This window comes from Dromiciops gliroides, chromosome 3 (assembly GCF_019393635.1).
Source record: "Dromiciops gliroides isolate mDroGli1 chromosome 3, mDroGli1.pri, whole genome shotgun sequence".
Classification (NCBI taxonomy): Eukaryota; Metazoa; Chordata; class Mammalia; order Microbiotheria; family Microbiotheriidae; genus Dromiciops; species Dromiciops gliroides.
In genome coordinates this window covers 437,085,767-437,099,183 of record NC_057863.1, presented here as the reverse complement: position 1 = coordinate 437,099,183, position 13,417 = coordinate 437,085,767, and the positions used below count along the sequence as shown (strand labels likewise).

Sequence of the window (13,417 nt, the reverse complement as noted above, 5' to 3'; positions counted from 1 at the left end):
TTGAGTGTTGACCTACTGTGATGGACTATATTCTTCTCACCAATGCAGTGGTAGAGAAGAGGTCCAGGGAACTCATGATAGAAGAGGATCTCCAAATCCAAGAAAAAAAAAAAAAGAACTGTGGAGTATAGATGCTGATTGAACCATACTATTTCTTTTGTTTTGGGTGCTGTTTTTTTTTTTCTATTTTGAGGTTTTGCATTACTGCCCTGATTTTTTCTCTTATAACAGGATTAATGCAGAAATAGGATTAATGTTATTATGGATATATATATATGTGTGTGTGTGTGTATATATATATGTATATGTATATAGATATATAGATATAACCTATATCAGATTACCTGCTGTCTAGGGGAGGGGGGAGGGAGGGGAGGGAGGGAGAAAAATCTGAAATTGTAAAGCTTGTATAAACAAAAGTTGAGAACTATCTTTACATGTAACGGAAAAAATAAAATACCTTATATGTAAAAATAAAATAAAATAAAATAAAATAGCCAAGGGGAATATGGTAAGACTAATGTTAAGTCATATTTTGTCAGCACTTCCCTTCTTTTTTTTAGGCCAACTGAACTTGATGCCCTGGTTTTTGGCCATCTCTTCACAATCCTTACCACTCAGTTGACCAATGATGAGCTCTCTGAAAAGGTGAAAAATTACAGCAACCTCACTGCTTTTTGTAGAAGAATTGAACAGAACTACTTTGAAGAAAATGGAAAAGGACGCATCCCCCTCAGGTTGGCCTAGAGAGTTGTCGAATTAGCTACTTCAGGGAAATGTCTAACTTAAATTAGGTTAAACTTCATGATTGTAATAGTATAAGAATTTAAAAAATGAACACAACTTTTAGAAGCCTCCTGTTGTATAATAGTTCCTTTATATGTATTTTGTAGCTAATGTACACACTAAACAATTCTGAATTACTCTGTTGTATTATGTATGTTTATTTCCTTGAAACATGTATGCACATAAAAATAAAGCTTTAACAGTGATACAAGTTTCTCCCCACCCCAGTTGTTCTGTCAGCTTTATGCATGTGAATTGAAGAAGTGTTTTTAGTTCTTCCCAGGGCAAAGACAAAAAGCCAAGACAACGAAGGTGATCTTGCTAGTTAGATGGTAAAATTAGCCATGGGAAAAAATGGTCATTTTAGAATTGAATAAATATACACTTTAGAAAATTTGCCTATTTACAAGATGATTAGATAATATACTAATTTGACATTTTAAGAAGTAATTCTTGTCTGAAATCAATTGGATGAAAAGATATACTTCCAAAAGCAGTTAAAGTACATTTCATAAAGGGATAGCTCTGCCTTGTGACGCTTAGATCAAAGAACCATAGCTTTAGAGCTAGAAGGGACCTCATATTTTTTTAAGAATTTTTCTTAATGATTTTTCCCCTTAAAATTACTAATCACAAAAGGAGTAATGTGACTGTAAGAGACCATTAAGTATGTGCAACCTAGGGAATAATCAGGAAAGTAGTCTTTTATATTTTTCTGTTTTAAGTTTTTGCTTTCTGTTTTAGTTTTTTCTTTTCCTAAATAAACAAAATACTATAATGCATTAGGTGGCAACAGTTTTCTTTCCCCCAGTGGAAAACATTCTCTCTATTGATGGCAAATGTTATCGTATAAATATTTTCAGAAAGTTTTATTTTTACTATGCACTCTCGGTATGTACTGTGGCTCCACTTTGTTTTATTCTCTCTCAATTTTTTTTTTTTTTTTGGTGGGGCAGTGGGTGTTAAGTGACTTACCCAGGGTCACACAGCTAGCAAGTGTCAAGTGTCTGAGGTCAGATTTGAACTCAGGTTCTCCTGAATCCAGGGCTGGTGCTTTATCCACTGTGCCACCTAGCTGCACCTGCTTTGCTTTATTCTTACTTCTCCCTAATCTCCCCCTCCCCCAAATCACATGCTTTGAAATCTTTATTTAGATTCTAATGCCATTTTGTTTAGTCTTTGTTTTCTTTTTGAGTCTTTACTTTTAAAAGTTTTTAATCCTCAGTTACTTAGGTTTAGGCTGACTTTTTTTAAAGACCTGTTTTATCTTAATTCTTTTTTATATCATCCTTATTCTTAAAGGACTTTTTGAATTTCACCATGTTATTGATTTGATAATCATTTCTTCTTATACATACTTTTATACTTTTGATATTGTTCCTGGATCATTCAGTACATGGATTCTATGCTTTTTCTTGATGTTTTTGGATGAAAAGTCACCTATATAGCACAAGATTCATTTTTATCGTTACCATTACAATTTGCTCTCTTCTTTCTCTTAAGATAAAGGGCTTTAGGAGACAGTAGCTGTTTATTCTAAGCTGAGATTTCTGCTCTTATTTAAGACTTACTATCTATGGATCACTTTAGGTCTTGTTGCTGTCCTCTGTCAAGGTGAATCAGCATCAAGGCAAAATGCATTAGAAAATGGAAACCTTGACATCCCATTATGGTGATTCAGTTTCCTGCCTTTACCTTTTAAATTGGAGCATTTAAAGCCAAGTCACAGTAGCTAAAAATTATCACTGAAAAGTCAGCGCTGCTTGTTCCCATTCTGCTTGCTGACAAAAAAAGCTAGATGTGTATTTGGTTTTTTTTTTTCCTCTGCCAAATGTTTGAGGTTACTCTGAACACTCTAAAAGTAGCATACTGCCCTATTTTGTGAATTTTAATGTGTAATTTTACAGAGTGGTTCATTAGGATACTGAGTAGAACAATAAGGAAAAGAATTATTATAGTCAACAGATATTATACATGCAGTGTTAATGTATTTTGGATTTCTTATTAGAATGAAACCATATTTGTAAAGAGATTAGTACCCAGTGTCTGGTACATAATAGATGCTTAAAAATTCTTTCCTTCCTTCCTTCCTTCCTTCCTTCCTTCCTTCCTTCCTTCCTTCCTTCCTTCCTTCCTTCCTTCCTTCCTTCCTTCCTTCCTTCCTTCCTTCCTTCCTTCCTTCCTTCCTTCCTTCCTTCCTTCCTCCCTCCCTCCCTCCCTCCCTCCCTCCCTCCCTCCCTCCCTCCCTCCCTCCCTCCCTTCCTTCCTTCCTTCCTTCCTTCCTTCCTTCCTTCCTTCCTTCCTTCCTTCCTTCCTTCCTTCCTTCCTTCCTTCCTTCCTTCCTTCCCCCCTGCCTCCCTCCTGTTTGATTTAATACAGATTATTTCTATGAAGTTTTTTTCCTTTAAAAGACTTACCTGGTGGTCTTTTGATTGCTTTAAACTTTTGGGGAGCAGATTTTTTTTTAAGACCATAGTTTTTGAGTTGAGCAATACCTTAGAAGTCATCCACTTAGCTTCTTCATTTTGCAGATGAGGAAACTTGGCAATGGGAATGCTTTGTATCAAATTCATTTATAACTTTTTGTTCCTGATAATGTTGATTTACTGATGGTTAATGGACTATTTCTTAGGATGGTAAGCACCTACTATGTGTTGGAAAACAGTTAATAAGTGGCTGTTTATAGGAATTCTTCAAGTTTATTCAATACTAGTAGAATGCTTTTGAATAGAATTTTAAATTGTTTTTAAGCATAATATTTTAAATTAGCAGATGAGTTCATATTCAGTTTTGTGTTTTGGTGTCTGACTTTTCATATATGTGTTTGTAAATTATATGGATTCTCAAATAAAAGGAAATGTTTAATAATATTTTGGAATTATATAAATCTCATGCCCATACTGTTTAAATTCCTGAATGTTTGGATCATTCTTCACATAGACTTTATGTTAACTTGACATTTGACCCTGTATACTCTTAGTCATTTAGTCTGGAGCCCTGTCCATATAATGCTTTCTTGTAATACTTTCTAAGGTGTTGACTAAAGCTGTAATGTAATTGGATGAAAATCATTATGTCTTTTAGTCTGAAGTATCTTGTGTAACTGTTTATTTTCCTTCTGAATGTAGTTTTTACTTTTGTTCTTTTTTTTTTTTTTTCTGTGATTAACTAACTAGTGCCAATCAAAATCAAAAAGTCTATTCTGTTAGGAGAAAATCTTCCAAAGAGCTGTGTGACTTGAGTTAGCAGAATTTTCCTATGCCCAGATCTCTAAATAAAATATGAATAATATTTGTTATCTAATTATTACCCAAGTGTGTGTGTATGTTTGTTTTTTTTGGAAGAATGATGTTTGGAAACTTCCATGGCTTTCTTGACGAGGATTGGTAGCCTTAAAAGTCACATTAATAGGAACAAGAGCAAACGTCTTTTTTGATAGCGTATTATTATTTATTGCCCAGATCTTTATCATGAATACCAAAAGTGAAAATATCAATATTGAAAATCAAAATAGCAACGTGAGCTTTTAAAACATCTGTAATGAGCGTTTGATATTGCTAATTACCTGCTTTTTATTTGAGCATTAACTGTCATTTTTGAGGTAAAAATAAATGATTAAGAATAAAATGCCTTTTATGTGATTCCTGAGGATTTTGTGCGTCGTTCATGCAATAATTTAAAAAATTTTTTGCCATCTGTTGGATATAGTTATCATCATTCTATAGGAGAAGTTTGAGCCTCTTTTTACAGGTTAGACCACAGGAATGCCTTGCTTAATGATTTTGGTTTTTACAGAAACCAGCTGCTGAGATAGATTGTCACTGATACAAAGGTTGTGCACATATTCCACCTGTTTTTAAACTCTTCATGTAGTCTGCCAGTGGCATTCCTGATTTGTTACAAGGTTTTGTAATGTTCACTTTCACCATGTTACAGAGTAACCTCAAAATGATTTTGTAAGTCTTGGAATGCCTTATAATGGGCATATCACTTGTGTTGTTTTTAGTGAAGCGTCTACACTATACAGATAGGTTAAACACTTTATAGGTTTAACACTCTCATAAGTAAACTTACACCTTCCTCTGGGTAGAAGGCAGTGTGCTTCACTGTGAAACTGTATATAGGATAAATTTTTATTTTCCTCTGCCAAATTTTACGTACAGGATGACTCCAAAGATTTAAATCTTAAGCCTGCACGAAGACTTTGGGATCCCTATATAGGATATACTGGTTGATTGAATATTTTGGTTGAATATTAAATAGCAAGTTACCATATATGTACATAAATATGTGTATATTTTAACTTGCTTCTATCCATCCACCTATCTATCTGTGAACACACACATATACACACACCTGCTAGATAACTGATATTTGTGTGTATGTGTATATACATACATGTACACATAACCATATCTAAAGAAATGCCAGAATGGGGGCAGCTAGGTGGCGAAGTGGATAGAGTACGGGCCCTGGAGTAAGGAGGATCTGAGTTCAAATGTGGCCTCAGACATTTAACACTTACTAGCTGTGTGACCCTGGGCAAGTCACTTAACCCCAATTGCCTCACCAAAAAAAAGAAAGAAAGAAATGCCAGCTATGTCTGTCCATTTGTCAGTCTATCTATCCACATACACAATTACATCCGATGATTGGCAGTGTGGTATAATGTTTGATTTGCTGCTCTTGGAATCAGAAAGACCTAGTTTCATATCCCACTTCTAACAATAACTTTGTGTGACCATAGATAAGTCATCCTAACTGCTCTAAGCTTCATTTTGCTATCTATAAAATGATAGGGTTTCTCTCTAAGGTCCCATCTAGATTTAAATCTCTGATCCTATGATTTGAGGGAATCGCTTAACAAATTATGGCCTATAAATATTTTTGTTCTGTAGGAAAACACAAATACCAGGAATTCAGAGAAACAAACATTTGGCCAAGTTAATGCACAGCAATCAGAACCAGAAAGAGTAGACAATGACTTGCAATAGTGAAAATGAAAGTAATACTCTAAAGTGGCCAAACTGGTTAAGTGCAGTGGATTGTAACGATTGGAATGACGCCACCTGCTGGATACTTACTGTAGAAGAGTTCTGCCCATGAAGCGAAGGTCTTTGAGGGCAAGACCAGGAGTCAGGAAGTGACACAGGCTAGTGGGAGGAGGAAGGAAGAGACTGGCGCTCAGTCTCGCGCGCTTTTTCCTCTGGACTCTGGTGGAGAAGGGAGCTAGAAATGTGCTCTCCCTTTAATAGATAGGAATCTAGGCCTTTCTCTCTCTCTTTACCAAATTCTTATTCTCCTTAATAAATGCTTAAAAGTCTAACTCTTGCTAAAGCTTATAATTTATTGGCGACCACTCATTAGATATTTTAGACAGACTAGCTAGAATTTTAGCCCTTAACAGGATCTTGGTTCTAGAGGACAGATGACGAAGCACATGTTTCTCCTCAGTAGAGAGATGGGAGATTAACAATGTAGAATGTTGTGTATATGCAGACACAGTGATAGGTTTTGTGTCATTTGGGCTTTGCTTCACTTGATTACAGTGGAGGATTTTATTGGTTGGCAGAGAAGACATTGGCAGAAAATTACAATGAATGATAAAGATGTAAAGTGGTATTACATTTAAGCAAGAATTGTTATACATATGAATTTAATTAATAGGCATGCTCTATTTTGAAACATTCAAGCAATTATAGCAAAAACTATTGACTCCAATTAGCAGAAAGCTAGAAAACTTATTTGCTTTCTTCCTTAACGAGACAAGGAAACTTTTTTTTTCAATAGAGTGATTGTACTTAAGTGTTTTTTAAAACTTTTGATAAGCATAGGGAATGACTACTGTATTAGTTTAAAGAGTGGGATATTTATTTGTTCTGGCTATTAAGACTTAAAGACTCAGCTTTTGGTTTTGATTAAGCAGACTTCTCATACAGTACAGTAAGGTCATTGCCATGACAAAACATTTAGCTGTATATGCTTAATTATTTGAAATATGTTCTTCAAGATAGAATGTACATTTTAAAGTTGAGCTGACCAAAAGTTCATGTTATTTTTTTAAAGTACCAGTTTTATGTTGTTAAATTACTAGAGCTGGAAAAATTATACATTTTATGCAGGTTTCTTGAGTCATAAATAAGCCCTAATAGCTTGAAATTGTGCTAAGACTTTTGGGAGGCCCTGTATTTGCTTAATCTAGATTTTATTTCCCTAAAAACTTTCCAGGAATATATTTTAATGGTTTGTTAAAATGATGTTCAATCTGTAGTAAATGTAGTTATCAATACAGCAAAATCGAGTTTAATGAAATTATATGGATAGCTATAGCTGGCATTTTTATAAAACCAGAGAGAATTGAAAAGAGACACAAATAAAATGTTACAAATATTACTGTTCAGCTTTTTATTGGTGTGTGAGTTTGAAAAGACATTTTATCTCGCATTACCATCTGTGTATATCACTTATGTGCACGTGATTTGAAAATCTTATTTTATCCAATTTACAAACTACTAAGTTTCCTTGGTAGAGTAATCAAGTCTTGTGCTCATTGATATCTTTATACATTTTTTTCTACAAAGGACAGAACAATCAGAAAGTTGAAAATAATAGCCCTCAAGCTAGACTCTGAAATGCCAGGCAAGGTCTGAACAGGCATTAATGATATGGAGTCTGCTTTGGGTCTAATATATCTGAGTGTACCAAGGGGAGTTACATGATAATTAAGAAGCTTACTGAGAGTGAAGAGCCTGTCCCTCCTATTTAACTTGGGAAAGGATCTCTTTGTATCTTGGCATACTGGTCTAGAGATCAGTCATGTTAGAGTAGAATTGGTTGTCTAATATTTTAAAGTTGGTTTGTTTTGGGGTTTTTTTTGGTGAGGCAATTGGGTTTAAGTGACTTGCCCAGGGTCACACAGCTAATAAGTGTTAAGTGTCTGAGGTCAGATTTGAACTCAGGTCCTCATGAATCCAGGGCCAGTGTTTCATCCACTGCACCACCTAGCTGCCCCTTTAAAGTATTTTTGAAGGCAGGTTTCCTATTTATATGACTGCATAACTATTTTATTATCCTATAAAACTTTTTCTAGTTTAGTAGTTCTTAATTTTTTTTTTTTATTGACATGGATCCCTTTGGGAATCTGGTTTAACCTATGGACCCCTCCACAGAGCAGTATTTTTGAATGAATAAAAGCTATAACATTACAAAGGAAACCAATTATATTGAAATGAAGATGTAATTTTTTTCCCATTCAAGTTCATGGACCCTCGCAGTTCCTAGATTAAGAACCCCTGTTCTAGTTCCTGATGTCAGGACGTACTGACAACATGGTTTGGATTCCATTTTTAGTTTTCTTTCTTTTTTAAAAAATTTTTTTCATTTTCAGTTTTATTAAAATTTCTTAAAGCCTAATTCTTTTAAGGTCCTTGGCCTGTGGGGCCATGTATAAAGCAGACCTTGACTGGTAATAAGAAAGGTTGGTATTTGCGTACTTGCTCTGTTCCTTACTTGCTTAGTTATGCAGTGTTAAAGCTGGGAAAAACACTGGTTTGGGAGATCTAGTTTTTGTCCAATGAGTTTTGTGGAGTAGCCACAATCTTTCCTGTTGCTCTACCTCTCTTCCCCCCATCACCTAATCTCGATCTTCTGTTCCAAGAAGTATCTAATACAGGAACTTAAAGTTTCCTGGATTATTAATGCCTTCCTACCTGTGTTCTCAGGATCAAGAAACCAGTCGGGCCTTCCTGAACAGTACCCCAACACTAAACCCCTGTGCTAACCTGATCCCTGAAGCATGGAGGGGAGATGGTTCTAGAAGTTAGCAGCAAAAGTTTGGTATAACTGTATGCCAGATCCTGGGAGCAATCTTAATGGAGGACTCCTCTAACTCTTTCCTTGACCTGAATACCATCTTGTTGGTAGTTCCGTCCTTGGTTATATCCTTTTCCTGCATTTTCCTCTTCTGCTTTGGAGGATCCTGGGCTCTGTATCTGGGGATGCAGGGTATTGGACTGACTAGGTAGTCTACAACCACACATAGCTACACAGATACTATACTCCTTCCTGTGGGGACCAATTTTTAACTGGGGAGTGTTAGCTAAGCGGCTCACCGCAATATTGGGGCAAGGAAGGAGACCGGCAGCTTCCCTCAAAACATAACAGGATTTATTTTAACAAGAACAAACTTAAAAAAAACAACACACACACACAGAAACAGGATCAGTAGGATCAAGGGAAAGGAAATAAAATGGGGAAAGGGAAATTATACAACCTCAAAAGATACCACCCAGTAATCAGCTGAGAATGCACAGCAGAACTCCTGTCAGTTCCAGCATCCAGCTAGAATGCCCAATTCTCTTCCTGCAATCCTCACACAGCCCCAGCCAATGGGATGGCTGCTCTGACAGTCACATGACTGCCCTCACTAGGCTTCCAATCATTATAATTTTGCCAGGGGAGTGGTGATGACGTGAGGTGCCAGCGCCATGGCAACGGCTACAACCAGTAGGTGGTGCAGTTTGCAGAGCCCCAGGCCAGTGCGCCCTGAGGCATAAAAATCTCAAATAACAATTAATTCTTTACATTCCCCAATTAAGTTCCATGGCCTTCCCTTAAGTGCCCCAAATAAAAGTGCTTAATACTTTGAGCTAGACTGGCTCCTCTCATTTCTCTGTGAAACTCCTTTTGTGTCAGCCATCATGCCCACTGTAAATGAACACCCAGAACAAACAAGGGTGGTAAGTAGAGAGCTTAACTCCTAATGTGTGGGACCTGCACATTGAACAAAAGGACAGAAGTGATTTAAAATGTGCCTAGAGCAGGATTTCCTAATGGAAATTCATTCTGTGACCTTCCCGTTGATGCCTAAATTATCTCTGGTGGCCTGTGGAAGAAGGAAATTATTGATATAAGTTGTAATATAGGGAAGGATGATGGCTCTTTTTAACAGAGTTCTCATTCAGTACAGGTATAATAGACTTGAACTGAGATTCAGAGAAACAGTGATTTCTAGCATCTTGTCTATGGCACCAGCATTCTCTGAAATGCCCTAATACTCCTACTTCTGGCAATTGAATGATACCTAACAATGAGTAAAATGGGGCACTTAAGATTCTTGTTGCTGTATTTTAGTGGGCAGCATGGATAGCCCAGATCTTAGAGTTAGGAATTGGGTTGATTTTGGAGTGAGGAATTCACTGGGTTCAAGTACTGACTGTGGGGCAGCTAGGTGGTGCAGTGGATAAAGCACTGGCCCTGGATTCAGGAGTTCCTGAGTTCAAATCCGGCCTCAGACACTTAACACTTATTAGCTGTGTGACCCTGGGCAAGTCACTTAACCCCCATTGCCCCACAAACAAAACAAAACAAAACCTCAAATACTGACTGACCATAGACAATTAATTCTGAACCTCAGAGCCCCAGGTAATTAAAAATATATATATATTCTATTTTGATATAATTTCTGGGGGGAAAAAAGCAGTTTGGCAAAACCGCATCAGTTGTGACTGACATTTCATACATCTGCCGTGAAGGGATGGAACTGATTTTCTCCACTCCTCAGAGCCAAGCATGGTCATTATAATTTCAATGTTTCATTTTTTTTTTTATCATTGTACATTCCAGTTATTTAATTTGTCAGTGGGTATATGTTGTTTCCCTAGTTTCCTACTTTGCTCTGTATCTGTTCATAGAAGTCAGCCTTGCTTCACTGAATTCTTTATATTTGTTATTTCTTATGGCACAGTAATATCCCATTGCATTTATGTAGCACAATTTATTTAGCATTCCTTCAATTAATACTTATCCTTTCCTGGTCCTTCCCACCATGACTGCCTTTCCTCAATAGCAACACTTTCTCCAAGGCCAGGGCACCCCACAGGACCATGAACCTTTGAATCATCCTCATTTTCCTTAACCTCTCTGTAGCCTTTGACAATGTTGATCACTTTCTCTTCCTCAATACTCTTTTCTCTAGGTTTTTGGGACACCATTTTCATGGTTTTCTCACCCTCCTCTGCCTCCTTTGTGGGGTCCTCTTTCAGATCAGGCACTCTAACTGTTGGTGCCTCTCAGGGTTCTGTCCTAGGTACTCTTCTTCTACCTCTATACAACTTGGTGATCTCATCAGCTCCCATGGATTTTTAATGACTGCTTCTATGCTGATAATTCTCAAATCTACCTTTCCTGCCCCAACCTCTGCTGTCCTCCAATCTCCCTATCTCCCGAGCCTTTTAGACATCTCAAACTGGATAAACAGTAGACATTCTAAACTCAATATGGTTAAAATAGAATTTATTATCTTCCCTTGTAAACTTTCCCCCTCTTACCTCCCCTATTACTGTAGAGGACATCATCTTCCCAGTCCCTCAGGTTCAAAACCTGGGAGTCTTTCTGGATTACTATCTCACTCCCCATACCCAGTCTGTTGCTAGGGCCTATGGAGTTCTCCTTTCTAATGTCTCTTCAATATGCCTCTATCTCTGACACACCCACTCCTCTAGTGTAGACCCTCATCACCTCACACCTTGATTACTGCCATAGCCTGCTGCAGGGTCTGCCTGCCTCAAGTCCTTCCCCACTCCAGCCTGTTCACCATTCAGCCATGAAAGTGGTTTTCCGGGCAGCTAGGTGGCACAGTGGATAAAGCACTGGCCCTGGATTCAGGAGGACCTGAGTTCAAATCCAGTCTCAGACGTTTGACACTTACTAGTTGTGTGACCCTGGGCAAGTCACTTAACCCTCATTGCCCTGCCAAAAAAAGAAAGAAAGAAAGAGATTTTCCTAAAGTGTAGCTACAATGATTCACCCCCTCCTCCCATTCACCTACTCAGTAAACATCACTAGCTCCCTATTACCTCCAGGATCAAATACAAGGTGCTTTGTTTGGCATTCAAACCCCTTCATAACCCAACCCTTTCCCATCTTTCCAGTCTTCTTACATCTTACTCCCTGACATGCACTCTTCAATCCAATGACACTGGCCTCTTGACTGTTTCACAAACAAGACACCCCATCTCTCAGCTCTGGGCATTTTCTTTGGCTGCCCCCCATGCCTGGAATGTTCTTCCTCTTCTTCTCTGACTTTTGATCTTCCTGTCTTCCTTTGAGTCCCAACTAAAATTCCACCTTCTAAAGGAAGCCTTCCCCAAGCCCTCTTAATTCCAGTGCCTTTCTTCTATCTGTCTTGTATATAGCCTGCTTTGTATATATTTGTTTGCTCATTGTCTCCTCCATTATATTGTATGCTCCTTGAGGGCAAGAACTGTCTTTTGCTTCTTTTTTTATTGCCAGAGTGCAGAACAGTGCCTGGCACATAATAGACATTTTATGTTATTGATTTATTGATCTGCCTCCACACTATTTTTGCTGGGTTTTTTTTCTGACTTTGTATCCTCAATCCGTAGCATATAATAAGTGCCTGGTACATATAGTATATGATTAATAAATACTTGATTGTTTGATTTATCCATTGGACTCTGCCTCGATTCATACTTTTACAACCTCTTATTCTCTTCATCCCAATGATACTGAACCCTTGGCAGGCAAAGAACACCTCCCAACCCATGTTCTAACTGTCTACTCCCTCATTCTCTTGCATCTATCATTGACCCACTTCACTTGTTAGAAACTCTCCACTTTTCTCTCTGACCATGACTTCCTATCTTTCCACATGTCTCATTTTTCCTCTACCTCTTCTTGACCCTTATCAAGACCTCCAGTCTTCTTCCACCCCTAGGTAGCACAGTGGATGGAGTTCTGAGTCTGGGAGTCAGGAAGACCAGTGTTCAATCTGCCCTCAGACACTCCTAGTGTGACCCTGGGAAAGTCACTTAACCTCTGCTTCCGTTTCCTCAGTTGTAAAATGGAGATAATAATAGCATCTACCTCACAAGTTTATTGCAAAGCTCAAAATGAGATTGTGTTTGTAAACATTTAGCCTAGTGCCTTGCACATAGTAGGTTCTAAATAACTATTTATTAAATTTATTAAATAAATATTCCCTCCCTTTCATCGTCACCTCAACTGTCTCATTTACCCCAACCCATCAAGTCACCAAGAACAGATCTGACTGTCTCTCTCACCATACCTTTTGGCACTTTTGCCCTGGAATGAACTCTTTCTTTCATTTTATTCTCCCATATTTGGCATTCACTAAGACTTGACACCATGGATGACACTTCATCCCTGGCAATCCTTTCCAGTACTGGTTGCACTTCTTCTCTCCTACCCTTGATTTACTGGTTGTGTTGGGAAAGTTGAAATACTCCTTGCTCCCCATTGCCACTTCCAGATTCTCACTTTATCATCACTAAGGATCTTGGTTTTTGAGGTTAACTCTATTCAGATTTATTACCCAACCAAGATCCTTGTGGCCACATCTACTGACCCCCAGAATATTTGCCAAGCTTTCACATTGAGTTGAGTCCTTGGACCAGAATATCCTTTTCCACCACAATGCCTGACCTCATCCTAGGAGAATTCAGTATGTGAATCTCCTTTTTATGCTTTACTGTTTTTGCTCTTCAAAACCATCTCCCACTGTAATCCTTTCTCCCAGTTTCTAATAAAAATTGGCCCTCGCTGCCAAGGCCAGGTCTTCTGTATGTAGGTTTGACTTCCCCTCCTGTCT

General features: G+C 37.8%; 1 protein-coding gene across 1 annotated transcript in view; it reads left to right on the top strand.

The window, feature by feature from the left end:
• Positions 1–2,946, top strand: part of MTX2 (metaxin 2) — a 92,927-nt gene extending 89,981 nt beyond the window's left edge. The window contains exon 10 of the mRNA XM_043997223.1: positions 564–2,946. Within this exon, the coding sequence (XP_043853158.1) occupies positions 564–747 (184 nt within the window). The 3' untranslated portion in view covers positions 748–2,946. The remainder of the gene's footprint in view (positions 1–563) is intronic.
• The last annotated feature ends 10,471 nt before the right edge of the window (positions 2,947–13,417 follow it).